The 16,729-nt window shown below is 36.1% G+C and overlaps 1 protein-coding gene across 5 annotated transcripts in view; it reads left to right on the top strand.

The window, feature by feature from the left end:
* The window catches only part of celf6 (CUGBP, Elav-like family member 6), a 191,243-nt gene that overhangs the window by 161,741 nt on the left and 12,773 nt on the right, over positions 1 to 16,729 (top strand). For 4 of the 5 annotated variants that reach the window (XM_015391661.1, XM_015391669.1, XM_015391692.1 and 1 more), the window contains exons 9-12: positions 687 to 749; positions 1,194 to 1,274; positions 4,311 to 4,454; positions 8,880 to 9,029. In XM_015391661.1, the coding sequence (XP_015247147.1) occupies positions 687 to 749; positions 1,194 to 1,274; positions 4,311 to 4,454; positions 8,880 to 9,007 (416 nt within the window). In that variant the 3' untranslated portion in view covers positions 9,008 to 9,029. The remainder of the gene's footprint in view (positions 1 to 686; positions 750 to 1,193; positions 1,275 to 4,310; positions 4,455 to 8,879; positions 9,030 to 16,729) is intronic. The other variant, XM_015391684.1, reaches the window with a different exon arrangement.

Here is a 16,729-nt window from a genome sequence, read left to right on the forward strand (position 1 = left end):
CGATTTGAAGAATTCAATAAAAAAAAAATGTTATATATATATATATATATATATATATATATATATATATATAAATGTATATATAAATGTATATATAAACTGAAAGTTTAATTACTTTACTTTGAATAAGTGTTTCAAAGTGTCTAATTCCACTTTTTTTCTTATTGAACCAAAAGCATTTACAGCTCAGTCAGCAGTGTATTTGGCATATTTCTTAGAAGCCTGCCTCAGTATCATGATGAATCCATCACTTCATCCATCAGTCAATTATGGTTAATTCGATGTGTCTCAGCCTGTCCTCGGTCTCTTAATGCTGTCTGGGACTGATTCCTGAAGAACTGACAGACATTCGCTCCCCACATTTGCATTATGCAAAGGCAGATGCAATCGTAATGAACTACAAAGTGGTTTGTTTGGCACACTGTTAATATTTGATGCAAGCATCTGGAGTAAGCAGGCATTTTGAAGAACATTTTGAAGAAAGATATGACAGCCCAAATTTCTCCCACTTCCTGTGTAATCCCACCTCCTAATGGCTCTCTGTTTAGGCCAGTTTCTGTCCCGCTCTTTAATTCAATCTCTTTGTCTCTGTGTCTGACTGTTTTTTTTAACTGTCACTACTTTCTTTCACTCTTGTACTTCGAAGTCACCCTTTGTTCTCTGTTTCATGCCTCATCTCTCTGCAGCACAGAGTCCGACAGTGACCGACCCTCTCCAACAGGCTTATGCTGGTGTCCAGCACTACGCAGGTGATCCAGCTCTCCTACCCTCTCTGCTTTCTTCCTTTGTTTGTCTTTTTGAATCTATTCACTGCATTTATTTGCTTGGCTATTATAGTAGGCATTGTGACAGGCAAAGTTTAACAGATTACCATCTACTGCTGTTTTAGGTTAAGATTGTGAATATGCCAAGTGTAATAAAAATGTTTGTCATAATTTTGCATTAAAATAGTGTAATTCCACTTCCTTTATTGTATTTTCGCTCAGTTGAACTGCATCCCACTCCCCCTTAACCACTCTTTATGTGTGGTGATCCACCAGACAAATGAGCCCTGGCTTCCAGTCATAATGCAATTTATTTATGCGATGTCTTCAGGACCCGAATGAACAATGGAATAATGATTTGAGTTTTGTTGTGTCAAATATGAAAATGAAGATGTGAAAAATTCCTCTCTGGTTCTCCCTTTGCAACAGCAGCCTACCCTGCCGCCTATGCGCCAATCAGCCAAGCGTTCCCCCAGCAACCGACCATCATTCCCCAGCAACAGAGGGAAGGTAAGAGCGAGCAAGCGCGCCCACCCAAGATAAAAGGTGATAATTGCCATGTTCCATTCTAATGTAGCTTCACTGCTTTGAATTAGTGAAGGAGGGGGGAAGCTGGTTAGGGAAAATGTGAGAAAAAGGCTCCCCATTTAAAGAAAAGAACATTAGCACTGAGATGGAAAGTTACTCTGTCATTATTCAAAAACTGCACTAATTCAAACTCACAGTGTTGGACTGCTTAATCAGTCCATTACAATGTGTTTAAGTGGTTATAAATATTCATCAGATTAATTAGCTGCATGCACAATCATTTGTTACTATTCCTATGCACTCTTATGCCATTGCATAAGATGTAATAAAGCATAGGATATACTTTGATGGTAAATCATTCTTTCTGACGGCATTCGTCAGTCTTAATTATTCAACTGTATGATTAAGTGAGACAGCATAGAGTGAGATGAATATTCATCATGAATAGAAATTTAGTATTTTTAAGGATTGCTTGAAGGAAAAGTTGTTAGTACTGAGAATGCATCCAAGGTTAAAAGTTTTACACAAAGTGCCTCACTTCGCTAGCTGCAGTAATTTTATATGGAAATAATTCACATTCTTCAGGAATATCTAACTGCTTTGCATAAGTATTTCACTGTTTCATACTTTTGCAACACAATAGACGTCATACTATTACTAACAGAGACACAGCTACACTCATGGCCACACAGAGCGAGCTATTTTTGGCTTATCCAGTAGCCTGTCTGAGTTCAAGCCTCCACTGAGTTTTGGATGCTGTCCCAGCCTGTCTCAGTCCACTGCCATATCTTCTGCCCTGCCATTTAACAAGGTACATCTGATCCTACATAGAAACAGTCAAATCTCAGCTTCCATCTTTCCCTCAATGCAAACAGTTTCAGCAGCATGTCAGTCAGCATTTGTGAAAGATTCAACGAAGAAAATCCTTCTGAAACAAAGAATGCAACTTTAACCATAGAAACCACTGTTGTGGTTTTGACCTCAGCCAAGCAGGTTATGTTTTCATCGCTGTTGGTGTGTCTGTTTTCAAAATAACTAATAAAGTAAGGGTCAGATTTTGCTGAAATATTCAAAAAAGGTACATATTTTGACTGGAGGAAGTTTAAAATGGAAAATATAGTCCATTAAGCCTAAACATATTTTTGAACATATATCAAAGACTAGAAGTTTATACAAAAAATATTTCTTCATAATTATATTATTTCCTTAAGAGAATTTGGACCTTTATTGGACTAAATGTTTCTATTTTCTGTTTTTGTGCTTCTGCGAGTAAATGCATGTAATACATCATGGTTTGTTTCATCTGTTCATTCTTTCTCATACAAAACTTAATTACAGCTTAACACCTTAGGCAAGTAAAAAAAAAAAAAAATCATTCATGCATTTTTTATTCGGTCCACAACTATAAATGAACAAGACAGCTAACTTTCGAGACTACATGCATTTATGAGAAAGGACGGCATAAAGGGGACTTGTGATTTTCTAAACAAATCATGTTGTGTTTCATTAGCTAGTATGATAAACCTAAACCATTATAAAAAGAACTTCACCTTCTACCTATTAGAAAACTAAGTATATGAGTTGCTCCCTTCTTTCTGTCTGTATTTCTGTGTGTGTGTGTCCTTTATCATGCTGAGGCATAGTGGCACTACAGCCAGCTACCGCTGCAGCCCTCTTATCAGCTTTCTCACCAGACCCAGTCTCATCTCTTCATGCTATCACCCTGAGCAATGAGACAGGAGAGAAACTTAGACAACCAGCCAGCTCCGAGCTTACTGTCCCTGAGTCCATCAAGTTGCCGCCCTCCCCCTCCACCGTGTCCATGGCTGGCTTTCGTGATCTTTCTCTCCCTCTCTCTGTTTCCCTCCAGTTCATTCCTGCCTTTATCCAGATTGGCCAGCACAAATGTGGCAGCTGGGTAGATGAGTGTGCAGGGATGGGGAGAGATTGGAAGACAGGCCTACTGTCACACAGTAATTGGAGCAAAAACTTGGCTCATGTCTTAATGTGTGTTCTGCCTCCTTTCTCTGTGTCTCAGTGCCTCACTCTCCCAATAACTGTCTAAGCTTTTTCCTTTCAATCAACATCTGGTGTTTTTGCTTTTTCTGTTGTTCTCCTTATTTTTCCGTCTACACCTTCAACCACAGTGTCTCAAAAAAATTGTGTTAATTTCTTTAAAAATATTACATCATTAATGAATTCAAATTTCCTCCCAACTTCATTGTTAACATGCATCTTAACTTATTCAACAAAAAATATGAAAAAGAAAATGACATCAGGGAGGGGGATAACATTAAAGGGCAATACACAATTAAATTGACTGAATTTTGTCAAATTCTTTCCGATTTGTCACCTGTTTGGACAAAATGTTCAAACAGGTGGTCCTCTACATCAGCAATGTCTCAGTCAGGTTTTTCTCTCTTCAAACCAATAGGTATGCTACAGGTATGGTGTATTTATATATATATATATATTTATATATATATATATATATATATATATATATATATATATATATATATACCACCTGAGCTTAACCATAAGTTGAGCTCAGGCGGGTCAAAGGGCCTCTGCACAGATCAAGTACTGCATTTGGTGACGTGAAAACGGATTTAATATATCTCACATTAAGCGAATGCTTGAGTCGAAACTTACAAAGTGCTTCTTTAACCAAGAAGCTTACTGTGTTTTACTATTACCGGCAAATCTTCTAATAAACTAACCAAATATAATTGTTTAGACAGTTAAGTGAAATGCCACAGGTTATTGTTGTAACTTTGTTGTGTAGAAAAATATTACATTTCATTCAACATTACTCTGACAAATGCCTAGAAGTTTTATCTTTGCATTTTATAAGGTGTAACAAAATAGTTTACAAATTATTGCAATTTTGTCTTGATAATTTTGCTGGATAATTTTTTTTTTCAGGCATTGGTGTTAGACTAAGTCAATCTTTCACTGGGCATCTCCTGTTTATGCTTCCATATAACCGTCCTGCTGTGTTTCTCTCATCACCAGGGCCGGAAGGGTGCAACCTGTTTATTTACCACCTGCCCCAGGAGTTTGGAGACGCCGAGCTCATGCAAATGTTCCTTCCTTTTGGCAATGTCATCTCTGCCAAAGTCTTTGTTGACCGAGCCACCAATCAGAGCAAATGTTTTGGTGAGTCAAAAAGATGTGGTGATCATATAAAAATAGCAAACAAGTATTGATCCTATTTTTTTTAATGATATCTCATTGTGAGAGGTTAGATTTAGACATTTTTCTCTGATGATACCTCGCATTTCTTTTATATTGTTCAAAATCAACCTGCAAGTCCACTTGCCTCTCAGTTCCCTGCATTTGTTGTTTTTATTTAATGTTCCTAATACAAAAATTACATTTATTTTTGAAAATGTATAAAATTATAAGCTATAACAGAAAAATTTCTCATAGTGTTTTAGCAGTTAAAAACTGTTTAATTAAATGATTACACCCAAATTTCGAAGTACATTTATATTAATGAATTAACAAAGTCTGCATGAACAATGTTGATTAAATTAAACCTCAGGGTTCTTCTCTTTTAGACTTTCTCAGTCCATGTGATCAGGGCTCTTTTGATCTTAGTCAATATTCTTTAAAGTGACTAAAATACTTCATCAGATTTAGATATTATAAATTCATTCAGTAGATGACACCCGTAACTTGGCCAATGAGGGTGCAATATCTGTAATCCTAGTGAAAAAAAAAGTGTCTTCAACAACAACTGTCACATCAAAGACAACATGTAGAATGGCATCTGGCTCACCACTGTCACAGCCTTTAAGCAGCTCAAGTTGCTTTCCCTTCATTGCCTCTTCCAGACACTCAACATGTGCCTTAAAACTTCTCAGTAACTAAAACTGCCATTGCCCAAAGGCATAGTTACAATCCAAGTAGTTTTGTGGTGCTGCATTTGTTTAAAGTCCCATATCTGGATTTTCCAAAACCAAAACCTGTTACCGTTGTTTTTACACTGGTATTATACTGTGATTCTAAGAATTGGACACATACTGTGGGCCATCTGTATCAGGTAATACACTAAATGCAATGTAAGTGGCCCACAGCAAACTCTGCATGCATGCTTTAGCACATATACACACACTAGTGTCTTTCTTTCTTTTTTTTGTTGTATGTACCGTAGTGAAGACCATGTGTTGATTACCATTAACTGCCATTGATTTTAAGCCATTTTTAACTTTTTCTAATTCTGACAATAACCCAAGCCTAAACATTGCCAGCGCATACCCTACCTCAACCCTAAACTGAACTCAATTCACACCTTAACCCTTAACCTAACCCCTTGCAAAATAATTTATGAGGACCTGGAAACAGTCTTTTCTTTACAAAAATGGACCTGACATTGCTGGAGAAGTAAGACAAGAGTTCCCATTTAGCCAAACAGAAAGACACATATCCACACACCATAAAAAATGATTAAAATTTACAGTATATTCACTAAAGATTCTGCATTACAAAGCTTATTTAGATGGTTCTACTGTATAACTGATTAGTAGTTTGGCAGACTCAGCAGAGAGGAAGCCTTTCTCTTCCTAATGGTGTTCTACAACATAAAGAAGTCTGCTTTAAAATCAAAAGCTTAAAAGAAAAACAAAACAAAAACAAATGGTGCCTAAATTTCTTGTAACAACTTTATCCACATACTTCATTCACAAGGCTATCTAAAGTGCTTTTGAATGTCTCCTTCTTTCCATACCTTGGTACTGCTTTGTAAAAAGCCTGCAGCGTTTGCTGCTAAGCTGTCATGCCCATTAAGAAAACATCCCAGTAGGTCTGTGTTGACAATTCTCTTGTATTCTGCCTTAATCTAAATCAAAATATTTGTTAACGGGATACCATGTGCAGTGTGACGTAGGACATAATTATATCTACTTGGGCAATTATTACATAGTTGTTTAATTACCTGTCTCTAATAGAAATGACCATCGGGAACGGACCTCGGTAATAGGTGGTTGATCTGCAATTAATGAGTAGAATGAAAGTGTCAATTTATGGTTCTGGATCCCAATTGATCTAGCCACAAAAAAAGTAACTGAAACATTTTTGTCCAATATTTTTGACATGGTTGTCGTGCATATCACAGAAAATAATCTAAATTCAAATCTCTCTAACTAGAGGACTCAACAGAACCCAGACCCCCCCTTGCTTGTTTTTTTTCTCCCACTCACTACACCAGTTCATCAGGGTGGAGGTGGCACAGGTGGGATCCTTGGGCTTAAAGAGATAATAATAGACTGGTGGGGAGCTTGCTGTTGATTCAGTTGGACAGCACAACCCAGGAGACGGCCAGACAGAGTGAAAGAGAGGGGGAGAGAGAGCGTTTCCCATCATTGGCTTTCTATCAGTTTCTCTTCGTCATGGCATATCTGAAACTGTCTCCCTCTTCTTCTCACCTTTCTCATCTGTCCATCTCAGGAAAGGCTCTCTCTCATTCACTGTGTGTGTTCTCCACTGAACATATGCCTCTCACTTTCACTGTTTATCAGTCAACAAGAATGGGGTCAAAAAGTGACCTCCTCACTGCAGATATAGAGAGTAATCAAACCATTTGTTAAAAAGCAAATAACAAATAGCATTTATTTAAACTATGTTCTTCAATTTTCATTTTGTTTATTTTCCCCTTAAATAGAAAATGCTCTGAGGCTCCATCATCAAAAAGAAAAAAAAGAACATTAAACTTACCTTATTCAAAGTTGTTAGAAATCAATGAACTTGGCAAATATTGTTTTAAACCAAATGTTTTAGTAAAGTCAGGTTAAAAGCTTTGCATTAAAAAAAGAGTAAAACAATGAAAGTTACACAAAAAAGGAGTCCTTCATTACATATTCTGAATGTGAAAAATAAGATAGTAAAAGTGTTTGCCTCATATCATAGAAATCTGACATCTAAAAAGAGAACATTTCAACATAGGACCACTAATTATTATGTATGCACTTCAGCACCATTTCAAAAAAATATTATGGTAAAAAAAAAGCTTATGTATTACTTATATCTTTACTGAAAAAATCTGATTTCTCTTTAGCAAAAGTGAAAAACACTTCAAGGATATGTGAGATCATTATCTGAAAGGAGTTTCAGAGAACGGGTGTGCACAGAGAAAATCTAAATATGATAAAGTAAAAGATCTATGTACTTAGTGTGCAGGTATATATATATTCCCCAGACATGTAAAGCATCAGAATCAGTTTGCAAATATTTAGGTGAGTATATGTTTTTATTGTGACGGTTAAGATTAAACTTTTTCATAGTATGCTTGTGGTTTTACAGGAATAAAAAACAAAATAGAACACAAAAAAAGCACAATTGAGTCATGTAAAACTTCAATAAGTTAATCATTAATTGGTGCATAATGTGGAAATGTAAAAAGAGAAAAAAACAAGTTATGGATAACAGTTGTTTTATTAGAAATGTATTGTTGACAGGACTACAAGACTAATATCTCAGTTGGATACTGGAACCAAGTCATTGGTTGGGAGGTTTAATTGAAGCAGGCCATGGTAAACTTACCGATATTAAAGCCACGATATTTTTTGTTCTAAAAATTACCTCTTACAGAATGTACCCGGCAAATTCAACAAGCCAACTGAAACTGTTTACATTACATTTAATCTTATGTACATTGCATTACATTTTCCTGCCTTTTGACCTTCAGACTTATATAATTATTTTGGCTAAAGGATGTTAAAGTAAAATCTGCATATTCATTACATTTTGAGGATTGTGTGTGTATCCGTGTGTGTGCATGTGTAGGACTGGGATCTCTACCAACTGACACACCCTTTCCTGTTCAGTTTGTTTAAAGGGTTTGTAAAAGCAGCAGCCTTATCTCACCTACACTGACAAAAGACTGCCCTCTCCCCCAAATTAAATTGGACCCATAGCAGTGTGATCAAATCAGCTGGCAGGCGGAAAATTCTGGCCGTCAATCACAGAGGTGTCTGATAAGAGCAGGCAAGGAGTCCCGGCGGGGGCAGCTGTTGGTTCACTCTGCCTCAGCACCTCAGTGATAACTGCAAGCAGCAGGCACCTCCGTCCTACACACCTTGCTCCAAGCATCTCATCACAACCTTGTGCCCTCTGCTCTTTACTTAGATAGATGCTCAGTTCCACACATAAAATAAAAACACATATTCAGAGAGAAATACAATTCTTGTAAGGCTCCAACAGTCAGGTTATAGAAGCTACTTTGTCTACAAATACACCACTAGACATGACAATTTTTTGTTGGCTCTACTCTTTAAAAGTTTTATCTTTTCCAAATTAAAACCCAAGTAACAAATAACTGTTATTCCTTTGATTTCTAATACCCATGATATTGGTATTTGGGATTTATGCAATCTTTTTTTATTAAAATACTTTCAATTAATCTTTTAAAAAAGACAAAACAAAACCCTCTTGTTCTGCTATTGTTTAAAGTTAAAAGGGTTTTTTCTATGCTTTGTTCCTCTAATTTGTCTTTTGTTTTCATATCTTTCCCTCTTCCGCCACCCCCTCCCAAAAAAACCCCTTTGCATCTAATCTCTTTTCAACTCCATGGCTTTACCTCAGGCTTTGTGAGTTTCGATAACCCGTCCAGTGCTCAGGCCGCTATACAGGCCATGAACGGCTTCCAGATAGGCATGAAGAGGCTGAAGGTGCAGCTAAAACGGCCAAAGGATGCCAACCGACCTTACTGACTCGTTTGCCGTCCGTTAACAGGTAAAGTACTACTTGTGGTGTATGAAATGTACCATTGAACAGTGAAAAGCATCACATGAAGTTAGTATTTTATTAATTTATTGATCTCCAATAATAGCTTGTGTGAATCTGCTGGCATTCACTCTTTCAAGTGAAATCATAACCAATTATTATTGGGTACATTTTTGTTTTTAGACAGTTTTGCTTCAGTGGTATTAGTTTTTATATATTCTAAGCTAACTTTTACCTAATTATTTACTTGAGTACTTACTTTCATCATTTATAGCAACTTCTCCAAGGGAGGCCAATTTTTGTGGTTTTAGTTTAGTAAAAATGGCAATAATTAGCCTTCATAGTTGAAGGCTAAAAAAGGGGGATTACTTAAAATATATTAAATTATTGAAAATGTATGCAGTCATTGATTTGTCAAGTCCTCTACTTATTAATTTGCGTATTTATCATCAGCTAAACTAGTGTTTTTATATTCTGAATTAGCAGTCATAACATTTGAAATGAGTTGGTTTAATTTAGGTAGCATGCAGTTATTCTCCATTTAATTGCCTATTTACACTAAAACACTGTGGAGACTTTTTTCCAAGTTAGTTTGTTTCACAAAAAAAGATGTAGTATCTTGTTTAATTTTTCAAATTTAATTTGGACCTGGATGGGGCTCTGGGGAGACACAGTTGTAGGCCTGAATCGTTATCTGTCTAATTGGTAAAGCTTAGGCAATAGATCTATAGTATTTAGCTGTAGGTTGTAACATTTAATGGCAAAATTCTTTCTCTTCAAAGAGCCAGGCATAACATTTATGTCAGAGTTAATGCTAATTTCCACTCATATGGATTTTACGTCAGGAGATATGGTGTGGCAAAGAGGAACCTCAGACCTTGAAAGATCATAATTAGTTTGCTGATCAAGATAAGTTGACCAAAAGTAGATAAACATTATAATATAATGTTTATCTACTTAACATCATATTATGATGTTAAGCAATTTTTAAACTATAATTTTGCCCCCAAATTAGTTAACCTATATTTTTATTATTATATCAATATTAATTCGAAAACAACAACAAAAAGTATAGTAATTATAATCTATATAGCTTTTTAAATATTCATGAATACTTTTCTAAGGGTGAACATGTCAACTTAATTGAATTACTCAAATACATTTGTTAATTTCTATTCTTCTGCTAAATACTGTGTAAAACTTAAACCGGCAATATTAGAATTTTGCAGTTTACATCTCATTAATACAGTGTCAAGATCAAAATAGCATGTATTTATTTTTTTTATTCTGAATCATCTACCTTATCGTTACACATTTAAAATCTCTGAATGATCAGTAGCAATTAAACCAAGATATTGATTCACAGCTGCAGTCGTAGTGTACCCATTTTTTTGTTTCTACGAGAGAACAGACAGCAACAACCCATACCTAAGGAGTCACAGGATTAGATTACTACCATGTTTGACTTTGGCACTTGTATTGTTGCTAATTAGATTTAAAAAGGTAAAATACTTTTTAAATTTTATCATATTTGAAGTGTACACTGTGACGACAAACTAGTAGTTTTGAGTTTAGGCTAACCTTTGTATACACTGAAAATGTCTTTGGTTTCTAACTGAGTTGACCAAGCAAATGGATGCAGATTTTAAAGATTTGATTATATGATAAAATGCTATTTTATTTTTGCATTTTTTAGTGTACTCAGCTAATCTATATTTATGATACTAAAATAAACTTTAAGGTACATTTAAATAAAGGATGCCTGCAGCAGTCTAATAAAAGATAACTAGATAAAGAACAAACATCCTCAACAGAAAATTAACTAACTGCATCGATTAATGACAAATTTTGTTGGGTAATGCTGACCTTCATAAATGTAAAGGGCCTTTATTAGGCAAAATAAACTTTCTCGATCTTTTAACTGTTATTACATTCCGTGGCACTGTATGGAGGGGGTGAAAAGTTAGGAAGATTCCAAGGGCTCATGACTGAGGGGGCGCCCAAAAAATATGTTCCGCTATATAAGTATTTCCAATATGAAAAGTTCAACAGTAAAATAAATTATCTTTGTGGTTTCACTAATTTTTCAGCAGTAAATGATAAAACAAAGCATGAATATATTTACCAGCACACCCTGTGAAATGACAAGAAATGGTTTCTTCCTCAGACTCAACTCGAGCATTTTTCTAGTACCAGAACTTTAGAGCCACACACACGTCACTTGACATAGTGACAAAGAATAAAACAAACAAGAAAATGTGTAAAAAAGCAATATTGTGGAAAAAACATCTGTGGCTTTAGATGTTATAACAATGTCTTTCATGGGGTTCCAAATTCCTCCATCCACCCCTGTTTACTTTATTCCTTAACCAAAATCATCCTTAAAGTGATATTCTGCTTTACTCATGGATGTCTACATAATCGTTATAAAATCTTCAAGAAATCTTCTGTCTGAGCATCGATCCCTCCCTGTCCAGGGAAACAAGTGGGCATGACCAATCTATGTAGAGCTGTCATTACCCACACCCTCAAAGAATTACCTACCTTCAGTGTGCTGTGTCTATCTGACAACAACATGGACATTTTCTTCAGTCGACGAGTAGCAATTTGAGGCAGAATGGAATAAATTCTCTTCGAGATGACACTAAGTGGTTGTTGTAGTACCTTATTTGCACGATAACACAGACAGTTTTTTTTTTTTTTTTTCTGGCTAATTTCTAAGGCTGTGTCCAAATGTTTGCCCTAACTCTTCAATCAGCATATAGAGCAGGGACTATATTCCACTCAGTTAAATTACGGTTTGTAGAGATGACCACTACTTTTAGCTCCCCATTGGTCATGTGACTGTGGCTTCTTGCATGGTGCTTGAGCCATGTTTGTTCTCTCTTGCCCCCAAAACAAATCTCATTGATGTTTTGCGAGGAGAGCTCTTGCAAAGCATTCCAAGTTATATCTGCCTGTCTAGTGACCGTCGATGTACTCAACTTTTCAAAAGGCATTGTGGGAAATTTTGGATCCATTGGTGGTGTTGCAGGGGAGGAAGGTGTCTTTCTGCTGCATTGAAAAAAACAGCAAATATTTCCTAATAAATTGGCACTCTGTAGTGCCTAGAGCAGGGCTCACCAATTAAAAATCAGCGGGGTCCGAATAAAGAAAATCAACAACCAGTAAAGGTCTGGAGACATTTTTAATTGTAATCTGTTACTTTAAACAGAATTTAACACTGAAAAAAAATGTTTTTTTATGCATCCATATTATGCACTGACTTTTTAAATAAAAAAAAAAAATTTTTTTTAATTAAATTTTTCCATTTTAAAATCTAAAGTGCTTTTTTAAGTAGAGAACAATCTTTAAGTTTGGTTTATAGAGAATTTCCTGATTCACATATATAAATAAACGCCTGAACTGACCATTTATTTTTCTTCTTTCTTTTTTCTGGCTTAATGAGAGAATTGGGCTATAGGCTGCCCTGAAACACTTTAACCCTGGGTTTGAATGGTGACAAAGTCTTTCTCAAGCACACATCAAGGTGCTCATTATGAGCCTGGATCGATATTTATTTTTGAATATGTTCATCATGGAGAATCCTGCTTCACAGCAGTAGGTTGAGCCAAACATACTCAAAATGTGCAGGGTCATCTTTGATCATGCCATTTCACTTTTCTTTCACCAGTTCGCCACAGTTCTTGCAGCAGTCCACACTTTCATTCAGTTTTTCTCATCTTCTCCTTCTTTCCCATTGCCTGGCTTGCCACAGGTTTGGCTGCTGTGTCTAAAAATAGCTAGCAGCAGCAGCCCAGACTGACACAGCTCATTGGCTAATTGGCATCACGTGCAGCCTAGTCCCGGAGGGCTTTAACGTACAAAAAGGAGACGGGGCACAAGTGAAATTACACACTGCCGCCGGACAACATGCAGTAATTTATAAATATTTGAAATCAGGTTGGGTCCGGATTAGCGAGCAGCTAGGTCCGGATCCAGACACCGGTCCGCTAATCCATGACCTCTGGTCAAGAGCAACGTATATTAAGCAATATGAACAAACATATATATACTCCCCTTGTTAGATTGATACATATATATTTTTTTTTAGCAAAAGAAAATATTGATTTTACATTTCCATCCAGTTTTCGTCAAGACTATCCCTGCTCGGGTCATGAGGAGTGCTTGTGCCTATCTCCAGCAACCGGCGAGAGGCGGAGTACAACCTGGACAGTTTGCCAATCTATCACAGGGCATGATTGAGAATTTCTGTTTTAAAAAAAATTTTAAAAACAAATTGTCCCAGACAAATTATAAGACTGCTAATGAACACCGAATTAACAAATTGTCAGTGACTGCCTAAAAGTTTTGCGCGGCATAATTTTACCTCAGGAACTCCATCAGACTGGGTTATATATATATATATATATATATATATATATATATATATATATATATATATATATATATATATATATATATATACACACATATATTTACAGAGTGAGAGAGAATATATATTATATATATAATAGAAGTCATCATTTCCATTTTTTTTTTGTATTTACTATTGATTGTGTCAATTTCGATTTATTTTACTGGCAGCACATTTTTTCTTTCAAGCACAACAGTACCTGGTGCTAGTTTAATTACCACAGACACTAAACACAATGCAGTTACCCACCGGGTGATCTGTTGGTACTTGCTAATAGAAACCTTTATTTATTTATATTTTAACCCTAAAAAATATGAACGTTCAAACATACCAATATAGATGTGACTTGCTCTTAACATCAGCATCCCTGAAGAGACTAATTTCGAAGCGTCAGAACTGATTCAAATAATCATTGCCCATCTGTTTACAACCCACATCTGCCAAGTGCAAAAATAATATAGATGCATGTTCTCAAAGTCCAACTGGCAGGACTACGTTTCATTACAATAACATAAGCCTGGATTCAGTTCACCCATAAATAAATGCATGATAATACCACTTTCTTGTTTTAGATGTACCTCTTTAAAAGCAACGAAATGGCATATGCAATAATGATAGATGCACCTTCTATCAGTTCCCTTACTGCTTTTTGAATAGAGTTATGTCCTGCTAATTGCAGAGAAGCTTTCAAAGCTGACACACAAAGAGGAGAAAAATGATAGAGTTTTATTTATCACAGTGACGGGGACAAATAGTACATTTAATGCGACTATGTTGGATGACAGAGCAGTCATTATGATGTACTTTAAAAGTAAATCCATTTTCCATGACAAAATTCTTATATTTCATCTGGAGATTTGTTTTTGTGCTTGTTGGGGTGTTTATGTAGGTTTCCCATCCTCTTTTGTCTATTTTAGCCAATTTATGTTTCCTTCATGTTATTAGACCAGCTCTTTGTTTGAGTTTTTGAAGATAAAATCAAACCTGGTAGCATTCTAAGGGAAATGGTGAATTCAGATTTTTTTGTCACAGTTCAAGTTCTTATATTTATAGATATGAGATACCACTCACAGGTATATCTCAATGTACTGTAAATTATTATTGAAAGTTCATTAACTTTGTAAAGTTCATTAACATGAAGAAATATGTATTTCATATTTAACAATTCTGTTAATTCTAAGAAGTATGGTATATAGATAATGAAAACCTTAAAATCTATTTCCCAAAGATAGAATACTATATAAGACTAATATATATATATATTTTTAAAATAAAGTAATGGTATGTTATGGCCTAAATAAGCTAGAGGAAGACTGGTGTTTAGTTGTCCATGAAGACTGTAATGTTGGGGAGATCTCAAGGGGGAGGAGACAAAAAAAGTCAAATTTTTTTTGCATTTGTGTAGCAAAAACCAGTGGGCTTCTTTCCTTGTATAAAGTCAGTACTAAACTAGAAAGGTTAAAAAACATCTTATCTGCTCCAATCCAAAGTCAGCAAAGCCTTCTACCAATTCATATTAGACCTCCCATTGCTTTTATCACATCAAAAGTGAGACAGAGATGTTGATTTCCTTTTTCTGCAGAAAATACTGCCCACACTGAAAAAAGTACCAACCAAGAGTCTAACAACCATGTTATCACTATGCCTGATTGGTCAGCAATCTTTCCTGAGATAAATATCATAGCTTCTCTATGGGCTTTGGATAAGAAGGAAGAGGAGAGACGTTGGACTTAGCGTCATGTAGATGCCTTAAAGCTGACATCACGGACATTTGAATCTAGGCGTGGCCATTTTGAGTACCTGCATCAAAGATGCTGTCCGTATTCAATGGTTGAGGCGCATCAGGGCACAGCAAAAGGTCCTGTAATGTGTTTTGAGCAGCAGGGGCAGAGCATCTGAGCAGCTGAAGCAGCCCATCATGAGCAGTTGAAGCAGCTAATGAGCTTCTGCACATCTGTCGCGCTTCAAAAGCAGCAGCTATTCGAGTTGGAAATTTAACTTTTGCTACATGAAAAACACCTTTCAGCCCCCGCAAACAGTAGCGGAAAACTGCAAAGTGGCGACCAGGACAGAGGCTGCTGTTGAACGGGATTCCCAGTGACAGAGCACCGCTGGTGTACAGGGGTCTGGGTGGTTCAGACGGCGAAATAATATTTGAAGGCAGGATCGTAGTCTTGATGAACTTACTGCACAGATGAAGTTTTCAGGCGGACTTTCTCTCTAAGAAAATATAAAAACTACTTTTTACCCACTTATAACAGCTAATATAGCAAAGCTGCTCTCTGCCTATGAAAACAGGAGCAGCAGAGGCATCAGAGGCATTTGGACACACTTTACTGAACGTCTGATCTTAATTTGGACAAGCTTCAAAAATGAAGCAGCAGAAGCTTTTTTGCTGCTTCCGGTGCTTGCGATCTGAGCATAGCATTATTCATTAAAAAAAAGCAAAGCGACTCTCTCAATTTCATCTGCCATTGTTACAGACAAAGGAAGGATAGGGTACTGTAGCTCAGCCCAAGGACCATCAGAGCCACTTTTCGACCACGCAGTTAGAGCAGCAAAGATGCATCAGCGGTGCGTCAAAACTAAACTTGTACAAGCTTAAAAATGAAGCAGCACACTTTTTGCTGCTTCTGCTGTGTGCAGTCTGAACATAGCATTACCTTCGCTTTACATCCGATTATATTTTTCTTCTTCAGATGCCATATTTCCGGGTGAATAGACCAGCCAGCTGTGAAATACTGATCGGAATCTGTGCTTTTAAAAGCTTTTAAACTTTCTCCGGAGTATGGGGATGGGTTGGGTAGTGTATAAGATACATGTAAAAGCTGTGAAAGGAAAAATATGGAAGCCTGCCAGAGAAGAAAGGTGTTGAAAAAAGTCTGCAAGGACTTTGTATGGATCACATTCAATAACACTGATTTCTTCTGTGTGGCGTTTAAGTACACTGGGATTTATTTGAGAATGATCCATTCTGGTCATAGGGGAAGCCCCAGAGAGCTAAGCTTTTAGACTTTGGTTCAGTAGTCAATATGACGGGTAGAATCATCATTACTTCATGCTTTTGAAATGCATCTATACCATTCAGTACATCAAAATATGTCTTTGTTCTCCTATATTTCACTATTAAAATAAAAGGTTAATGTTTTCATTTCATTTTTATTATCAGTCTCATACATTCAGAATTTCTGAGAAACTTGAAATTAAAATAATTATTTATAAAATGAAAAAAGGCTAGGAATACACTCTGAATGCAATAAATCTAAATATTATTAGTTTCTTTCTCCCAGCT

This window comes from Cyprinodon variegatus, unplaced genomic scaffold (assembly GCF_000732505.1).
Source record: "Cyprinodon variegatus isolate N-32 unplaced genomic scaffold, C_variegatus-1.0 Scaffold22, whole genome shotgun sequence".
Taxonomy (NCBI): Eukaryota; Metazoa; Chordata; class Actinopteri; order Cyprinodontiformes; family Cyprinodontidae; genus Cyprinodon; species Cyprinodon variegatus.